Source organism: Rhizophagus irregularis, chromosome 18 (assembly GCF_026210795.1).
Source record: "Rhizophagus irregularis chromosome 18, complete sequence".
NCBI classification, from domain to species: Eukaryota; Fungi; Glomeromycota; class Glomeromycetes; order Glomerales; family Glomeraceae; genus Rhizophagus; species Rhizophagus irregularis.
The window spans coordinates 1,523,967-1,544,777 of NC_089446.1; the positions used below are offsets into that span (position 1 = coordinate 1,523,967).

The 20,811-nt window shown below is 34.2% G+C and overlaps 3 protein-coding genes across 3 annotated transcripts; 1 reads left to right on the top strand and 2 right to left on the bottom strand.

The window, feature by feature from the left end:
- Positions 1 to 6,815: 6,815 nt before the first annotated feature.
- Positions 6,816 to 7,088, bottom strand: OCT59_009980 (uncharacterized protein; the record flags this gene model as incomplete). The annotated part of the gene is made up of 1 exon (XM_066132718.1): positions 6,816 to 7,088. The coding sequence occupies one exon, from the start codon at positions 7,086 to 7,088 to the stop codon at positions 6,816 to 6,818; it is 273 nt and encodes a 90-aa protein (XP_066000334.1).
- A 1,340-nt stretch (positions 7,089 to 8,428) lies between these two features.
- Positions 8,429 to 9,126, bottom strand: OCT59_009981 (uncharacterized protein; the record flags this gene model as incomplete). Its single annotated transcript, XM_066132719.1, has 2 exons — positions 8,429 to 8,435; positions 8,525 to 9,126. 2 exons carry the CDS (start codon positions 9,124 to 9,126, stop codon positions 8,429 to 8,431), a joined length of 609 nt encoding a protein of 202 aa, XP_066000335.1.
- Positions 9,127 to 18,909: 9,783 nt separating this feature from the next.
- OCT59_009982 (uncharacterized protein) lies at positions 18,910 to 19,404 on the top strand (the record flags this gene model as incomplete). The annotated part of the gene is made up of 2 exons (XM_066132720.1): positions 18,910 to 19,065; positions 19,129 to 19,404. The coding sequence occupies 2 exons, from the start codon at positions 18,910 to 18,912 to the stop codon at positions 19,402 to 19,404; spliced, it is 432 nt and encodes a 143-aa protein (XP_066000336.1).
- Positions 19,405 to 20,811: the final 1,407 nt, after the last annotated feature.

Here is a 20,811-nt window from a genome sequence, read left to right on the forward strand (position 1 = left end):
TCTTCTATTATTTTTTTATTATCCAAAGGGTGACTAGACTTCAGGGTTTCATACTGGGAGAATAACTCCTTTACATTCTCAGGTTTTGGAATTTCAGTTTTCGTGGTCCTATCCCGTACTTTCGCTAAGAAGTTTTGGAAGTCTGATTCCAGGGTCTTACCAGATAGTCCGTAGGCTTCCCGAAAGACATACTTAATCCAGGTATCTGCGTTCTTAGCTATAACACCAGATACGAGGAGGTGTTTTCTCTCTTTAGGCGATAGATATTTCCGAGCAAACTCAATTAGCTGGGAGGACTTTTTTGCTTCAGCTACAGCTTTCTGGCCATAAGAACTAAACTTCGATCGAACTGGGTTCAAACTTAGATCGAATGGGAATCGAACTGGGTTCAAACTCAGATCAAACTGAGATCAAACTGGGTTCAAACTCAGATCGAACGGGATTGAACTGAGATCAAACTAGGATCAAACTGAGATTGATCGGTGATCGAACTGAGACTAGTATCCCATTTAACCCGAATAGATAATGGATCGCTCTTGGATCTTCTAAGATCAAATACTATAAATTCGCGTTGTAGAGTAAGGTCATCGATTACTGGAGCTAGTGACTCCGATTCTTCTGTATACTGGCGGATGATCCTCTTAGTATCGGTCAAACTTCTGTGACCTCCATGTAGGGAAATATAATTCACATTTTCACGAATAGCCTTGGGAATGGTAAAGAATCTTTGGGCCACATAGATACATGAAATATTTTTGTGTCGTCCGTGTGTAAAAAATCCAGTGATGAGATCCTGGGTTTTTTTAGGCGCATCCATCAAATCCTCGAAGATTACTACAGTAGCCTGGGTGGAGTTGAAGTCCTTAACATTTGGAATCTCACTATGGGATACTGCGGTAAACGGAATTTCTTCTTCTTTGAAAAACTTTACTAAAAATGGCCAATTTTTTGAAATATTTTTATAGACCTAGATACAATGGCTTTCAAAACAATTGTGCAATTATTTTGTAAAATTTTTAAAATATATCAAGATATATTTGAGGTATTTTTGAGATTAAAATATTAAAATAATATCAAAGTTAATTATATTATAATAATAAAATAATAACAAAAACATTAAAAAATTATTGTGATATTATTATGAGTTATTTTTATAGACCTAGATACAATATAATTACAAAATAATAACAAAAATATAATAAAACCATTTTGATGTATTAAATGTATTTTTGTAGTATTTCAAAATTATTACAAAATCATTTCAAAAAATTGGCCATTTTTAGTAAAGAAATCACGTACGACTGCCCACTTCGGTTTATCGAGATATCTGCCAACTAGAATTACCGCATCACATAATATGTACTTTTCATCATCCTCCTTTACCTTCTTGTCTCCCATTAATAAATTAATGATCATAGTTGTCTTACCCAAGTCTGAACTTCCTGCTACGGCAAGACGGAAAGGCCATGATAGGGCAAATTCATTACCCTGTCTCGAGTCGGTCGTGTACTCGTCCAAATTGTATACATAAAGATCCATTTGAATTTTATTCTAACTTAGTTTAAATACGATGTCGACATCGATACCAATTGCAATTTATACTCCTTCAGAGCCTACTGGACCGCCTCCTAGAGATTTGCGTGATATGAATAATATACCATTAGTTGCAGTAATTAAGGATCTAACAGATTTTTTAACTGTCAGTGATCGCATGGTTGTTAATTGAGATGTACAAAATGCAAACCATCGTCTTAAACATGCTCTTGATTTATTAATTCATCGCTGTAGAGAAACATACGAAGAACGTGATATATTAAAAGCGGAACGCGATCGATCTCGAAAAGAACGTGATGAATTACAAGACGAACTCGAGGTTCAAACAGGTTTGTTAGGTCTTACACAAGATGAGCTAAATATCGTACAAGATACTATTACTGGTTTAGAAGCTAATTTGGCTTAATTGGAACGTGAGTTTGGTGGTATGCGAACGACTAATCGTCGTCTTCAGCAGCAATATAATCTTATGAGAGGAGAACGTAATAGAGCTATAGGTGAACGTAATAGAGCTATAGGCGAGCATAATGCGGCACAAAATCGGCTTGTATATGCCAATAATCGGGTTCTTTTTGGAATTCGGACATTGGGACGTCTTAGGAATCGACTTTTTCAACAAATAGCCGCTCTGCGTATCCAAGTACAATGGTTTCGAATTAGACAATTGAACCCTCCTCCACCTCCTCTCAACCATCCACAAAATACGATATGGCTGCCGTTGGTATAGCTGCCCCCATATTTCATAGTCGGGAAGATGAAGATCTTAATCTTTTTATTGATAACTTTTTAGGGTATATTAATACCGTTGGTATTGATCCATTGGACGATGCCGGTGCGCCTCCTGATCGAGTGAGAGCGATGGGGGTTCTTCGTAGCTGTATGAGAGATGAAGCGGCGAGGTGGTTTGATGCGGAACTTACTGGAAAAAATTGGGAACTCTCGAATATTTGGTTAGTGGCTGCTGCAAATGGTGGAGCCGGTGCTACTCGCCGAGCATTCAGAGCTTTGGCTGTTCCTGAGGTTGCTAATGGATTACATGTTGGTACTTACTTATCCGGGTCTGATGCTGATGCATATTCAAGGGTTGCAGTTAATGCGGTGATAACCGTTGAAGATGCATTTTTCCCGTCACGCGCTGATATCGTTAGAACGAATTTTAAAGTTGAAGAGCGGTGGAGGCGTGCGGGTAGACGTCCTACTTATCAACCCGTTAATGGGTTGGGAAATCATAGAGGTCCATTTAATGCTGCTGTCCAGAATCAACCGAGAGTCTTACAGGGGATTCTCCTGGATCAAGCATTTATGCATATGCGCACAAATTTTCCAACCATCGTGGAAGAAAGACTTCAGATACGATTTAGTAACCTTTACCAGGAACAAGGTGAACCTGTTCGATCTTACTATAAGCGAGTTGAGAGGACTGGAGATATTGTAGGATATAATCAAATCATGGTTACTGACCAGTTCTATAGAGGACTTTTGCCAGAAAACGTTATTGAAGCTTCCAGAATCGGGGCAGCACCTCTTAATATATTAATCGATAGATTGAGTGATCTTGAGTGACGAAAGGGTGAAATGTTCTATGGATTACAAAGGCGCCAGGGTATTGAAAAAGCTAAAAAGGAGGAATTGGCTGGCTATACTCATCCCGTGACTCCACACGAAGGTGCTGTAATACAAAGGTCAACAGACATTATTACTCAAGAACGATTACTCGAATTGCTCAAGGCGCAGGCCGAGGAACTTACCAAGAATTTCCAGGCGCAATTTAAACAATTACAAGCATTTAAGCCAGTTCGTAAACCACCGGTCTATAGACAACAGATTAAACCTGTTCGGCCGAAGTCACGGCCACGCGTTGTCCAACAAGATGATGATTATCCTGATCCCGATTGGGATGATGGTTATATAGATCATGATGTTGGTGATGACCCTGATGCTCCTGAGTGGACTAGGGAGGATGATCAACATGTTATTGATCTTATTTTGGGATATGAGACGTCTAAAAGATTTCCAAAGCGACTTCAGAAGGCTAAAGATAGACGCGATAATCTGGAATTAGCCCAAGCAATGAGAAACCTCGATCTTAATGATGATGCTATGGATATTGATACTAATACCGCGAGTTTTGATGACTTGAAATTTGTTCCCGATGAGGAAGGTGGTTTTCGGATTTGTGTGGTTCGAAGTACAAAAAAAAGTAAACTCGGATAAGGGTGTAAGTATCTCGAAACTTCTTAAATCTGTTCCAAAAAAATCAGTTAAAATGACTCCTATTAAGATTCCTGCGAAAGTTACTAGTAGTAAGTCCACACTTATAAAAGCCGTTACCAAAAATGATTCATTAAGTTTATTAAGGTCTGCAGATTTTAGAAAATTACTCCGCGAGATTCTTCGGGAAGAATTAAAGTCTACTCGTAAAAGTACGGAGATTCCAGAAGACCTAGTTGAGGAAAAACAAGAAGAGGATATCAGGGAAGACGACCCGATGGATATTGACATAGCTCGTTTGGAGAATACTAAAGATCTTTTAGCACTGGATGGGGAGGTTAATGGGATAGCAATTCAATGTTTAGCTGACACTTGTGCTAATGCGTCTTTTATTCAGAGGGAAGCCGCTGAGGAATTAGGGTTGGATATCGACAAGAGTATTACACATAACATATCTGGCGCTCCGGGATCTGGTAGGACATTCAGCATGGTAAAAGGTGTGTCAATCAAACTAACCCCTGATTGTGTAATCACTGAGAATCTCGCGGTTTTAAGCGATTACAAGCATAGGGAGATTGGATTGAGCCGGACGTGTCTGAAACGTTACAATTATGATGTCCATGAATCACGTGAACATGTTGCCCTTACTTGTAATGGAAAGAATATTTTTATCCCAATAGTTTCTGACGTGAATCGAGGAGACAAAAAATAGGGAATATTTATTTTTTATTCCCAAAACTTGCGGATTAAATCGGGGACATCCTCCTCCAACCGGTTAGCAGGTTCCCAAGTGGCTTCAGTATCTGAATAACGCTCCCACTTGACTAGATACTGGTCTTGACCCTTCCTGATGCGATGCTGAAGTATCCGCTCAGGTACAAATCTTTTGGGTTGCCCTATTATCACGGAGTCAGGTGGGGGATGTTTATTTTCTGGAACAATCTGCAACTCTTTTCGGGTGTACGCACATCTGGATACACCTAGACGCCCGTGTGGCCCATCAAGAAGATACGTAGGAGGCTGTTCAGGTGAGAGTATCATTTTTTTGATGACACGGATATTGGGATTCCATCTTATTCTCCTGTACGAAATTTTCCATGAAGTTTATTACCGAGTACTGAGATAGGTTCATCTAACTTTACTCGGACACGCGTTCCTTCAGAGAGAAGGTCCGTCTTTTTTGACACTTTTGGTAACCCAGTTGGAATGTCTGGAAGATTTCTTTGCCAGATTTCATCTATTTTACTAACCACATCATGGAAATCTTCTGACCATTTCACGGATGTCACCCCGGTCTTTAGGGATGGTTAGGTCGGTCCTGGTCCGGTCTTGGTCCTGGGACTTATAGGTCCTATAGAACGGACCTGCAGACCAGGTCCTAAAGGAATGAGTCCCAGGACTTGAGTTTTATTAAGTCCGGTTCTGGACCTGGTCCCAGGACCTAATCCTGGGCTAAATTATTTATAAATTTTTGTCATATATATAAAAATTGGTTTCATTTAATTTATTATCAAACGACTTAAAATTTTATTATTAGTGTTACTACGATTTAAAACTACATATTAATTATTAAAAACTTGACGTATATTTACAAAAATTTTAAATAATGCTGTAAATTAGTAATACAAAAAGCAAAATTTAGTTATACCGTTTATTATTACATATTAAAACCTTAATTAGTTTAGAACTGTTGATCGGTTACAAAAATTCTAAATAAACGGCTAAGCCACATTTTTTTCTCCAATATTATTATCTATCCAACTCTTAGCACATAATGACGCCCTTGCAGTTTCTGGTTGCAGTCGATTTCGAGTTTTCGTAATTGTATTTTCAGCAACAGAAAATGCTAAATTTTGAAATAAGAAAAAAAAAAATAAACACAAAATTAATGAATTAATCAATTAAAACAATTAATTATTGATTATTTCAAATGGATATGTGTTATTTATTTGCCAACTATTATTAATAAACTTACCCTGTTCGCATGCAACACTTGTGGATTGTATCGCCAAATAATCCCTTGCCATTAATGAGAGTACTGGAAATTCAACAGTGTGAGCTTGCCACCAAAGTAGTACTTCTACATTCCCATTACAAGGCAGTGCTAGGTATCGTTCTATTTCTGTGAAATCAGGATTGTTTGAAGGCGGGGTTGAAGCTTGTGCTGTTTCAGTAGTTTCTCCTAAACGCCATTTCTTTAGTTGGTAGAAATATTCTCTTCCTGATACATTATTGTTTTCTTTAGGTATGGAAATTCGTGATCGTGGAACTTTGCTATAATAAAAAGAAAACCTTTCTTTTAAGGTATTAATTGCTTTCATTGTTGATTCACCTAATTCAAAGAGGGTAATTTTGTTTCGTGGATCCAAGATTGTAGCAATCATAGTTGCATCATCAAGAATCGTCCAGTATTCTTCAATTTTTTGATTTATCGAATCGGCTAACAAATATTGATCACTTTCCATACAGTATTTTAGATGGTCCCGAATTTCATTAAAATAGAATCGTACGTCAGCAATGGTTGGATATTTAGAACCTGAAAGATTTTTGGTGGCTCTTTCAAGTGGTTCTAAAACGATTATTGTTTCCTGCAAAATAATAGTAGATTTTATTAAAATAACTACAGAAATAAATGTAATTAATTTATTGATTTTTAAAATATAAATTTGTTAATTTACATGAAATATCTTTTAATATTTTACATAATAATATTCTCGATTTTTAGTTTCGTTCCTTTGAAGAATATCACCTTCCGCCCTCCTCTATTCATATGATATTTCATTAAATAAGGGGAGGGCCAGAAATGACGTCATTTTATTTTTGGAGATTTTGCCCACCCCCTCCCCTTGTCATCAATTCTATTTATAGAAATTGTGCAACTAATCACGTGATCAATTATTTTAATATGTTCGATCAATAATTAAATGATAAAAATTTTAATAAAATTTAAAAATGACTTTATAAACGATTTTTTTCTTTTTTTAATTAATTCAATTAACATTTATTCAAGATTTATTATACTTTATGCTATAGAATTACATGTTATGAAATTAATCTGAAACGTTAGATGATCTTAATTTCCAAGGACGTAAATTCTTAACATCACCATTTACATGCCCATTGTTACCACTTTGTTTTCTATTGATTTGCCTACTATTTTTTACTATTGCAGTTCCATCATTTTTAGATTGATCTGCATTGTATGTTAATTCCTCTGCTATATCATGACCTTTTTCCAAAATTGCAGATTGGCTATCTTTTTGTATTCCCTGCACCCCACTCTCCTTTCTATTTGAATGCATAACTTTGGCATGTTTTTTCATAAATGCTTTTGTTGGAAAATACTTACCACATTTTTGACATACTAGTTCATGATATAATTCAGATGGAATGCTTGGACAATGCTCATCATAACCAGGAAGCTGATTACAAAAATATTCCAATGTATGCAACAAACTGAGATAATGTTTATCCTGACCTTGCACAACAGGAGGAAGAAAGCCATTATTTAATGATAGCAGTTCAAAAGCATCAGGAGCTCGTGGTGGTCTACAGCAACTTCTATTTTCACATTTGCGTAAATCAAGAGAATATTTACAAATTTGCGAATGCTGATCAATCCATTCCCATTCCTCTTCTTGAACATTTGAAAATATAGTATCATCATGTTCTTCAATATAAGTAGAAATAACTGGTTGTCCATTAATAGGATCACGACTCCAAAGATCACAAAGATGCTCTCCAGCATGTTTAAAGTTTTTACGTCCAAGCTCCTTATCAATTACAGTATTAGCTTGCCCATTCATATTGCCAAGATGGTTGCCATAATTAAAAGCATTTAATACAATGCCTGCCAATTTGCCAGAAAGAGATGCCATACTTCTCTCCACTGGATTATAAGCTGACTGCCCTGGTGCATGTGTTCTCACTGAAAGATAATCCAGATCAAGCTTTTTAAAAATAAGCAAATATTTTAAAATATTTGCAAGAAATCGGGGGTTTTCATCAGGCCCACCATCTGTTAATAAACACCAAATAGGTTTTATTGCACCTTCATGATGTGTGAATTCGTGAAAGGGTTCTTCTTCAGTAATTGTCATAAGATCAACCAAAGATTCTCATTTTACCAGAACGTAGGGAATCATTTGTATTATCAGGATTAATCACCAGGTAGACAAACGGTATTAGCTTATGTTTAGAACCTTTTGGGAAATCATGATCAGGCACAGATACAGGTTCATTTACCGTTTGTATAGCCTTAAAAGTTTTTCCAACTGCTGCAATTCCTAATGGAACCTAATATAAACAGCTTAATTATCAGTTTATAGCTATAAATAATTAATAAATAAATGTAATTACCTTAGCTTTATCATCCTGTGAAATCAGGACCACATTTTGTGAGAAAGCTAATGCAAATGATTTTATGCCTTTTATTGATGCCAGGCAATAGTGTTCATCAACATGATCACTCATCTCATTTCTTCCAACAGCTGCCAGACGTATTTGTGCAGGATGATGATGCCGTTTTGCTTCTTTTGTGTTTGAATGTCGGGGTTGCAAATAATTTTGTGTTGTAGAATTTGCCATATAAATCCCATAATTCTCCTCCATTTTTTCACGAAGATGTTTAATTGTTCGGACTTTAATTACTTCTTTACGCCGTTTATGATCTGCAGCTCCAAACTCAATGCTATTGTGCATATTCTCCAAAAGATTAGGTTCATTTATTAGAAATGATGGACGCCCAGGTGTATCATACACTTCCACAATATTTTCCTTTTCTAACATTTCCCTTTTTTTATTTCTAGCCCGTTTCTGAGCTTCTGCATTACCTCTTAACCGCTTGAGTGTTTTTTCTTCTAAAAATATAGATTTCTCAAGATCCTTAATCTTTGAAGAAAATTGTGTATGAAGTTCCGATGATGTTGTTACTCTTGATAGATTAGCATATTCACACAATTCAGCTTTAGCTTTTTGAAGATTAGCATCTGACTGCTTTTGTGCTGTTGCATTATTAGAAGGTTGAATATTAGCAGAAGGTTCAGGAATAATATTTGGAGATGGGGCTGAAGGTTTAACTACTGAATTTTGTTGTGAAAAAAAAGTGAAGGGAGGAGGTTGAACAGGAGTCTTTAATAGTTCAGAAATATAGTTCTGAATAATATTTTTATTTTCTGACTTGATTTTTCGCCAACTACTTTGTGCTTGTAATTGTAGTTCCTTCTTATTTGGCATCAAACTCTGACTCTTTACCATTTCACTGAATGCAAAAGCATTCACATACTGTTCATAAAGATTTTGGGGGTTCGAAATAAGGTAATTTTTGGAATATTTTGGTTCCTGAAAATATGTTTGCTTCATTGTAAATATTAAGTATAAATGTACTGACGTAACTACATTTTTACGAAATGTTTGATTTTGACGTGAAGAAGAAAGTGGCAAAGTGAGGCGAACATTTTTATTTTAGAAACATGTGAAATGCTCATTGTTCTAAAATTGTAACATTTGTTCAACGTTGTTCTAAAAAGTTGTTACACTAAAATGGCACAGTAAATTTTATTAGGTAAGATTGTAACAACTAAAAATTAAGGTTATGGCGCAGTAAATTATTAAGTAACGGTGTCATCTGAACATTTAAGACTATGGCGCAGTAAAATTAATGGCTAACCTAACGTTGCCCAGAATTATGAAATTTCCTAATAAGGAATTGTGTAACGTCATCATGGCATGATACCCCCTCCTCCCCTTAGGAAATGATGTCATTTCTGGCCCTCCCCTAAGATTCGGGAGCTCCTATCCTTACTGTTATCCTGAAAATCTTTGATCATTATAATATCAAACATACCTTAATCTTTGTCCATGCTATAAAAGATGGCATTAAATCTCGAACGTTTTCATGTTTAATTGCAAGCATCTTTAACGCCGTTTCCATTCTTTGAAATTTACAAAGCATATAGTAGGTGGAGTTCCACCTAGTTTCTATATCTACTTCAGGCCGAAGATATTCAATTTTCTCCATAGAACATAACTCGCGTAAATAATCACATAATAAAACTGAATTCTTGATCTTTATCATCAACTTACGCACATTAAGAATTTCTTCATCAATTATCTCCATCCCTTGTTTAGCTGCGAGGTTAAGAATATGTGCTGAGCAGCGGTAATGACTAAATGAAAAACCATCTAAAGCACTCTCAAATTCTTCTGATAACTTTCGACCGCATACTAGCATTGCAGACTCATTGTCGGTAGTAAGTGCTAGTGCTTTACCTGCTAAATTGAACTCGCAAAGAACATTATTAATTGCAGTTGCCATGTTAATTCCAGTGTGACGAGTTTTAAACGGAATAATGTCAAGTAAAAAATGCCAGAGAGTCCAATTTTCATCAACATAATGAATAGTTAAACCAAGATACGCTTCACTGCTTAATGTTGACGTCCACATATCTGCAGTAAAGGAGACTCTTCCAGGTATTTTTAGTAAATCATAACGAATATTTAGACGTCGTTTATTGAACTCTTGGACTACCTTTTCTTTAATTTAGTGGCGGTCAGGAACCTTATAACGAGAATCAAAAACATTCATCATTTTGATAAAATTTTCCTTCTCCACAATACTGAAGGGCTGTTGGTCAGCAATTATCCAAGTAACAACAGCGTCATCCCGCTCTAATTTCTCTTTCTCAGGCCAAGGATCCTTGCATTTAAATTTTAGGGTAGTTTGCTTTCGAACTTTTTGGATTACTATACAATGTTTACTCAAAAGATGTCGTTCAATACTAGAGTTTCCTGACTTAATAGAAAATACATAACCACATGTTTTACATACTGGTACTCCTGTGTGAGATGGATCTTTACAATTTACATAGTTTCATACTGAAGCAGTTTTACGTAAAGGCTCAGGCTCTTCTATTTCATTATCTATATCATCTATGTCATCAATATTTGGAATAAACGCGTCATCTGAGCTGTTAAAAGAATTACTCATTGTTACGTATTACGTGTTGAAGATATGAGATATCGGCATAATCAGCATATCGGCATATTACTATAAATCTCATAATTACTGAAATTCTATTGGATAGGACTTTTTAGGACCTGATTTTCATCGGTCCTAAATCCGGACCTAAAGATCTGCGGACCCGGTCCTAGGACTAAGTCTTTAGGTCCAGGACCTAGGACTTTACCATCCCTACCGGTCTTCAACTCCTGTGCCACCATTCGTTTGAGAAGAGGTTCTTGAATAGCTTGGATAGCTCGTTCGGCATATGACTGCTGTCACAGGTCGAAATATGAAAAATCAGTCACCAATCGGTCATATGACCGATTGGTGACTGGTTGGAAGCTGATTGGTTACCTATTAGTGACCGATTCTTTCAATCTGTTACCAATCGGTCACAAATCAGGCATAAATTGCCAATCAGTCACCAATCGGTCATATGACCGATTGGTGACTGATTGGTGACTGATTGGTTGCCGATTTATTTACAATATTTGATTCACGTATTAAAGTTAAAAAATTAGCATTATAGTCTTGTAAAGCAAGTCAAATTATACTTAATCTGAGCTTTTGAGTTTGTTCTGATAAATATATTAAGTTTATTATTAACAATTAGTCACCAATCGGTCACCAATCTGATATAAGCGATTGGTGACCGATTGGTTACTGATTGGTTTGCAATTCAGGATTTTTATTTATTACTTTAATATATAAAATGAAAGAAAATCGGCTACCAAATGAATAGCTAATTAGTGACCGATTGCTTTAAAAAAACATTCATTTAATAAAGACGAATAGCATTCTGATTTACAAATTTTTTATTTCTGGGTTGTATAATTTGTCCGGCAACTTTAAAAAAAAGAAAAAGAGAAGCGTTAGAACGTTTCTCTTAAAAAAAATTATGTTATCCCTCCCCTTCTTCACTTACATAATTCCAAAGTCCGGTTCATAGTTTTCGTCTGGCAACCTGAAAAAAAGAGGAAAGAAACGTTTAATAACGTTTCTTAAAGAATTAATAAAAAACCCACTCTCCAACCCTCTTTTTACCTAAATTCCAAAGTCCAGTTCGTAGTTTCGTCTGGCAACCTAAAAAAAGAGAAAAAAGAAGCGTTTAGTAACGCTTCTTAAAGAATATAATAAAAAAATCAACTTCCTGACCCTCCTTTTTTACCTAAATTCCAAAGTCCGGTTCGTATTATTCGTCCGGCAACCTAAAAAAAAAGAAAAATAGAAGCGTTAGAACGTTTCTCTTAAAAAAATTGTTATCCCTCCCCTCCTTCACTTACATAATTCTAAAGTCCGGTTCATAGTTTTCGTCCGGCAACCTGAAAAAAAGAGGAAAGAAACGTTATATAACGTTTCTTAAAGAATTAATAAAAAACCTCTGACTTTCTTTTTACCTAAATTCCAAAGTCCGGTTCGTAGTTTTCGTCCGGCAACCTAAAAAAAGAGAAGAAGCGTTTAGTAACGTTTCTTAAAGAATATAATGAAAAAAATACACTCCTCAACCTCCTTTTTTACCTAAATTCTGAAGTCCGGTTCGTATTATTCGTCCGGCAACCTAAAAAAAAAGAAAAAGAGAAGCGTTAGTAACATTTCTCAAAAAAACAAAATATAATTCCCCTTCCACTTACATAATCCAAAAGTCTGGTCGTAATTTTCGTCTAGCAACCTGAAAAAAAAGGAAACGTTTGATCCAGCGGCTTTTTTTTATAATAGATAATCTACAGATTATCAAACTATATGTATGTCATATGACTTCGGCGCTGCTATAGGATCAGATCATTTATTTCGTTGATACACAGTAAAAAAAAATATATATATATATATATATATTTTATTTTTTTTTGTAGGTCCTATTTTTTGTAGAACGCCGGACCCTTGGAGACCAGAACGAACCGTCAAACTGTACCTACATAATAAAGGTAATGTGGAAGAAGGGGTTATGTGTTTGTAATTAAGAAACGTTTTTAACGTTTCTTTCTTTTTTTTATAGAACTAGGACGCCGGACTCTTGGAAACGAACCCGGACTTGAAATGTAAGGAATATGGGAAGGGGGAGTGGTGTTTTGTAATTTAAGGTAAAATTGTTTATATTTTAGAACTTGTATAATATTTAGTTAATTTTTTCAATAACGGGTTTAATAACATGTTTTAAAATATTTTTTTTTATACAGTTTTTAAAACTCTTTAAACTCCATATGGGAAGGGTCCGTATGGGAATCTGATAGAAAAATTTTCTTTTGATAGACAGATAGAGATTTTTTTTTTTTGAGATTTCTAAAAGTTCGTATGGGAAGAGTTCATATGGGATATTTTGATAAAGATTTTCTAAGAGTTCGTATGGAAGGGTTCGTATGGGATATCTGATAGAAAATTTTTTTTTGAAAGATTTTTTAAGAGTTCATATGGGAAGGGTATGGGATATTTTTTGATAAATAGAGTTTTTTTTTGAGATTTCTAAATTTCGTATGGAAAGAGTTCGTATGGGATATCTGATAGAAATTTTTTTTTTTAGAGATTTTCTAAGAGTTTATATGGGAAGGGTTCGTATGGGATATCAGATGTTCATATGGGAAGGGTTCATATGGGATATCTGATAGAAAAATTTTTTTTTAATAGGATAGATAGAGATTTTTTTTTTTGAGATTTCTAAAAGTTCATATGGGAAGAGTTCATATGGGATATTTTGATAAAGATTTTCTAAGAGTTCGTATAGAAGGGTTCATATGGGATATTTTAATAAAGATTTTTTTTTGAGATTTTTTAAGAGTTCATATGGGAAGGGTTCATATGGGATATCTGATAGAAAAATTTTTTTTGATAAATAGATAGAGATTTTTTTTTTTTGAGATTTCTAAAAGTTCGTATGGAAAGAGTTCATATGGGATATTTTGATAAAGATTTTCTAAGAGTTCGTATAGAAGGGTTCGTATGAGATATCTGATAGAAAATTTTTTTTTGAAAGATTTTCTAAGAGTTCATATGGGAAGAGTATGGGATATTTTTTGATAAATAGAGTTTTTTTTTTGAGATTTCTAAATTTCGTATGGGAAGTGTTCATGTGGGATATCTGATAGAAAAATTTTTTTTGATAGGATAGATAAAGATTTTTTTTTTTGAGATCGCATGGGAAGAGTTCATATGGGATATTTTGATATTTTGATAAAGATTTTCTAAGAGTTCGTATGGAAGGGTTCGTATGGGATATCTGATAGAAAATTTTTTTTTGAAAGATTTTCTAAGAATTCATATGGGAAGGGTATGGATATTTTTTGATAGAAATTTTTTTTTAAGAGATTTCCTAAGATTCGTATAGGATATTTTTGATAAACAGAGATTTTTTGATTTTGAGATTTCTAAGTGTTCGTATGGAAAGAATTCGTATGGAATATTTTGATAAAGATTTTCTAATAGTTCGTATGGGAAGAGTTTGTATGGAATATTTTAATAGAGATTTTTTTTGTGAAATTTTTTAGGGTTCGTATGGATGTTTTTGATAGAAAATTTTTTTTTTGAGATTTTCTAAGATTCGTATAGGAAATAGAGATTCTTTTTTTAAAATTTTCTAAGAATTTGTATGAGATATTTTTAATAGAGAATTTTTTTAGAATTCGTAATATTAAATGAAAAATAATATACTTTTTATTAAATTTATATTAAATAAATTAATATTATTAAACAATTTTAAAAAAATTTAGGTCTCTGAAAGTCAAATTTAAAAGGTCACTATATGTAAGGTAAAATTATGAGACGAGTAAATTCTATATTTATCTATTATTAACCAATTAAAATTCGGTCTGATCTTTATGCACGTGACTTGATCTTAACATGCATATAAATTACCAAACTAGAGTTTATTTATTTTTCAAAAAATATACACGCTCTTTCTTTTCTGTTTTTTTCTTACTCTCTTTACATTTTGCAGGTATATTAATTATTGTATTTTTGTCATTAAATTTATTGTACTGACTATATTTTATTTTATAATATTATCACTTTTTAATATTACTAACGTAATGATATATTTCTTTTTTTTATATTACTAATGTTATTCTTTTTTTTTATATTTTACTAACATCATCACGTATTTTTCTTTTTTTTTTATTAAACTCTTCATAATACTAATTTTGTATTTATACTTTACTATGATTACTAACTTTTACACTTTACTATTTATTAAATATTACTAACTTTATCAAATATTACATCATTTTGTAGTATAAAGTATTTAAAAAAGATTATTATGAATGGTTTTTATTTTAAATATTAATAGATAAAAACACTATGTATTATTTTATTGTTTGTAGAGTTTATAATTTTAATAAATATTATAATATGCTGTAATAAATTTTATTATTGGTTATATGATTACTACTATAAATTAACCCATAAATTGACTACCATAAATTGACCATCAATTGACCATAAGTTGACCATCAATTGACCATAAATTGACCATAAATTGACCATAAGTTGACCATCGATTGACCAGTCACCAATCGGTCACCAATCTGTCACAAATCTGTTACCAATCCAACACCAATCGTTCACCAATCGATCACCAATCGGTATAGCCCGGTTGGTGTCAGATTTTGGCGGAAATCGGATGCCAATCAGCCACAAATCGGATACCCGATTGATGACTGATTGATGACTGATTTGACATCTTTTGACCTGTGTGTTTGTGTCTTCCTGGTTCTCCGAACCTCATCATTACCCCTAGGCTGTTCAGGAAAAAATCGCGTACCTGGTCGTTAGTAAATTCTGATCCAGAGTCCGTCTCCAGTCAATGTGTTGGTGGCTTAATACGATTTTTTCTGTAGATTTTAACAAATCCATTGAGAACCCTATTTGCGATCTTATCCTTTAGGGGTTCTGCATCGACTCGTTTATCCACGACTTCCACCACTACGAGGAAATAGTGGAATCCTTTGGGGTCGACTGGCATCTCTGCGAGATCTGCCTGATGCGTCGCATTTGGTTTCCATACAACTAAGGTTGCCTGCCGAAACTAAAAAGGAAATTCTGAAAGGTTTCGGCCAATCAAATCAAATGCCGAAAATGCCGAAATTAGGCCGAAACTCGGTCTTAATTTTGGCCAAAATTAAAATTCGGCCGAAATTATGATATTGTGTCACGTGACGTTACACAAATTTCCAAAAAAGGAAATTTTGTTTCCCAGTAAAATCGGAGAAATGTGTCACACAAATGTTACACAAATTTCCATAAAAGGAAATTTACATGTCGATCATTATTCCGGCCAGAATTATAGTATTAATGTTGGCCAATAATTTCGGCCAAATTTTGGCCTTTCGGTAAAAATTTCGGCATTGTATAATTTCGGCAAATTTACTTTTAATTGCCTAAACTTTCGGTTTTAAAAAAGTTTCGGCCTTGGCCTAAACTACTTGATTTCGGCAAGCAACTTTACATACAACTACTCGTGGACGCTCTGATGACTTCTCCTTTAGGGGCTTTTTATATAGGTTGTAGTGCTCCTCACCTTTTAGAATTCGTGCTGGTACTCCAGATAGACTGTAGTACTTGTAATAATTCTCTAAATGCGACATATTACGACAAATTAAAGGAAAGATTTCGGACTTCAAATCTTAAGATAACACGATTTTACTGCCTAAAGTGTAAGAAGGAAACTGAGACTGCTAGTGAAATACAAGATATGACCACAAATGGCTGCTATCGTTTACATGGTGACTGTGTAGTTTGTGGGATGCATAAGAATACTTTTACTGGGATAAACTGGGTTATCAAAAAGAAAATCAAGGAGAAGAAAAAAGAAACCGCGGCTAAAAGACATCAGACGGTGTACAATCGGCAATGCAAAAAACTCGGGCAGAAAATTTTAGAGGCCGATGATGCGTGTAAACAGTGTATTGATAAATGCCTTAAGGAGGCAAAAAAGAGGAAGACGGATTAGTACTGCCTTCTAAAAGTATTCCTCACCATCTGAGTCATCGAAAGATACCTCTCCATCATCTGATTCATCATCCGAGTCATCAAGAGTATGACCTTCTTTAAGCAATTGGATGTTGTATGTCATTTGGGTCCATTTCTCCCAGTTGGACTCTTGCGTTATAAAGCCGCATCTGAGGAGGGCTCTTTCTACTGCCACCATTCCTGCAAACTTGGTGTATTTTTTCTGATCGGCTTCAATGAAATCATCAACGGCTTCCCTGTAGTGGTTTACCGCCCTGTCGTATGACTCCTCAGCTTCTTTATGCCGCTTCCACAACTCGGCTTTACAACCGTTGTACCAGAGTCTGTTAATCTTGAGATGTTTTCCGAATTCTTTGACCAGAAGGTTTCTGACCATCTCTCTTACTATGTTGGATCGTTGAGGGGTGAAGCTTTCATTGCTTCCCATTTATGGATTCCATAGATATCAATAAGATTGAGACCAAGATCTTCGGCAAGAGAAGTGGCTGCGTGTAAGTTCATCATTGTATATTACTTATGGTATACCCATTGTTCAATTACTTTTTTTTTCGAGTGAGATAGAGGGGCAGGTGTCCATAGCTTGAATCGGGTTTTAGAGCCTGAGGGGCTGACTAAGATGTCCATAGTTCGGCTGCCATAATTCAGGACATAGAATGGTCATAGTTCGGTGGTCATAGTTCAGTGGTCATAGTTCGGTGGTCATAGTTCGGAACAAGTGGTCATAGTTCAGTGGTCATAGTTCGGGACAAGTAGTCATAGTTCGGTGGTCATAGTTCAGGACAAGTGGTCATAGTTCGGTGGTTATACTTGGAGATCTAGGTAAGTGTATAAAGGATAATCATAGCATAAATCAGGTTTTAGAGCCCAAGGAGCTTACTAAGGTGGCTATAGTTCAGTGGTCATAGTTCGGTGGCCATAGTTCGGTGGTCATAGTATTATCATAAGTTTTTCGAACTATGGCCAGTACTATGACCGGATATTCTGTCTGATTTCGGCTTTATTCGTGTTTTTATCCACTTTTTAGTAGTCTGGTCATAGTAGTCATAGTGGTCATAGTAGTTTTTATATATAAGAAAAAATGGAGAAAAAAAAAGAAGTTGGAAAGTACTGTGACCAGCCATGGCCACTGTGGCCATGGCGGTAGTATATATAGGGGTTTCTCTATCCCACGAAAGGGGATGTAGGTACTGCGAGGCCGTGAGGCCGAGGTGGGGTGAGCGTAGCGAGACACACTACCAGCCTGACGACCTTCGTTTGCATAGCATTACTAAAAATTTAACTAAATTCACCACAATTTGCATTACGTTTACATAAAATTACTAAAAATTTAATTAAATTCACCACAATTTGCACTTCGTTTACATAACATTACTAAAAATTTAACTAAATTCACCACAATTTGCACTTCGTTTACATAACATTTCTAAAAAATTAACTAAATTCACCACAATTTGCATTACGTTTACATAAAATTACTAAAAATTTGCCTAAAATTCACCCCAATTTACATTATGTTTGCATAAAATTACTAAAAATTTAACAAAATTCACCACAATTTGCACTTCGTTTGCATATCATTACTAAAGATTTGCCTAAAATTTCCCACAATTTAATGATAATTTACTGAAAAATTTCTCAACATTTGAATTAGGAATTCTGTAGGAATTCCGCCATTTTGACAAAATTTGCCAAATTGTAAGACCTCCATTATCCCAAAATTGTAACACAATTTACCCTAATTTACTGGGATAATTCTCAATTTGCCAGAAAAATTCCAGGCAAATTTTGCGACAATGACATCTGTTCGACCTGTGCATGTAGAATAGAATTGACATTTATTTATACATGTACACGTGATAAAGTGTATGCAAATTGTTTAAATGCACGTAAGCATTACAAGCATTACACTAACATGAGTTTATTTTTATTAATTTATATCAAGTAATATAAATATCTATCAAGCCACAGTGCCTGATAGAATGCATCATCTTGATTTAGGCCTCTTTCATTATCAAATTGATTATATGAAAAAACTTTTAGGGGCGCAATGTGGCAAAACTTTAGTTGATGAAGTAGATCATTAATTAGCTGCAATACCAAGATTTTCCAGTTTGAAGATCTTTACAAATGGCATACAATTAATAGCCAGATTAACAGCTAATGAGTATTGCAATCTGATGAAAGTAATGGTTTTTGTAGTGGACAATTTGTTTGTAAATAATGAGGATGATGAAAATTTTGTAAAGAATGAAGATCTGGCAAAACTTTACGAAGCTTGGAATGAAATGTATGCAATTAGTCAATATAAAAATTTCAAAGAAAGTGATTTGGTCAAATTTAAGGTATGTACTACATAATTATTATAAAACAACGCTGTCTACTAATACTTAAAATTATAATTTCAGGAATCTATAAACAATTGGTCTCAAATGTTCATCAAAATTCTCCAATGTATGTCCCCCTCAGAGTTAAAATTACCAAAACTGCATTCATGGGCATATCATATAATTGATTCGATTCGATCATTTGGTGCAGTTAATGGATACACTACGGAGACTTACGAAAGCCTTCACAAAGAATACGTTAAGAATCCCTACCGATTAAGTAATAAAAAAAATATTGAAGTTCAAATAATGAAAATAGCAAGTATTATTTATATAAAATACACAATACTATGTTAAATTTCTAAAAAAAATTAATTTTTATAGATTCGGCGACAATTAATAACAAATATAACCCATCGATTACCAAATTCAACTACTATCCCTTGTATATTTAAATTTACAGCAATACTTTTCGAATTTCTATTAAAAGTTGCCCATGATTTTTTTGTAGAAGTAGTGCTCCGAAAAAAATCCGATCTGATCTGGGATCTGCAGATTTGATCTGAGTCAGATCGGTTCGGTTTTCAAAATTTTGATCTGTAGATCAGATCGAATTTAAAAAAAATCTGATCTGATCAGATTCAGATCGGATCAGATCAAACACGAGAAAATCTGATCCGATCTGAACAGATTTCGGATCAGATTTTTTTTTTAAATTTTAAAAAAAAAAAATTCATTTTTTTAAAAACCCTTTCCTGAACGAACGACCGCCGGATGACCAAGATTTAAAAGAACGAACTAGGTAAGTTCGTTTCTTTTTTTTTGTTATTTTTACTTGAGGGAACTTAATTAACGGTTTCCTTCTTTTTTATTAGGAAGCCTGAACGAACGAAGCCTAACGACCAGGATTTAAAAGAAAAGAACGAACTTATGGTGAGTTCGTTCTTTTTTTTTAAGGTTTTTTTTTATTTTTTATTTAAGGGAACGTAATTAACATTCCCTTTCTTTTTTTTAGGAAACCTGGACGTAGACGAAGTTATTAACAACCAGGATTTAAAAAAAATGAACTATGGTAAGTTCGTTTCTTTTTTTAAGTTTTTTTTTTATTTTTACTTAAGGGAACGTAAATAACGTTCCCTTTCTTTTTTTAGGAAACCTGGACGTGGACAAAGTCATTAACGACCAGGATTTAAAAAAAGAACGAACTATAGTAAGTTTGTTTCTTTTTTTAAGTTTTTTTTTAATTTACTTAAGGGAATGTAATTAACGTTCCCTTTCTTTTTTTTTAGAAAACCTGGACGAACGAAGTCGTTAAGATGTTAACGACCAGGATTTAAAAAAAAGAACGAACTATGGTAAGTTCATTTCTTTTTTTAAGTTTTTTTTTTAATTTACTTAAGGGAACGTAATTAACGTTCCCTTTTTTTTTTAGGAAACCTGGATGTGGACAAAGCCATTAACGACCAGGATTTAAAAAAAGAACGAACTATGGTAAGTTCGTTTCTTTTTTTAAGTTTTTTTTTTATTTTTATTTAAGGGAACGTAATTAACGTTCCCTTTCTTTTTTTAGGAAACCTGGACGTGGATAAAGTCGTTAACGACCAGGATTTAAAAAAAGAATGAACTATGGTAAGTTCGTTTCTTTTTTTAAGTTTTTTTTTTAATTTACTTAAGGGAACGTAATTAACGTTCCCTTTCTTTTTTTAGGAAACCTGGACTAAAGCTCCGAACAGGTCGGTTTAGTCCAGATTATAGACGGTTCAG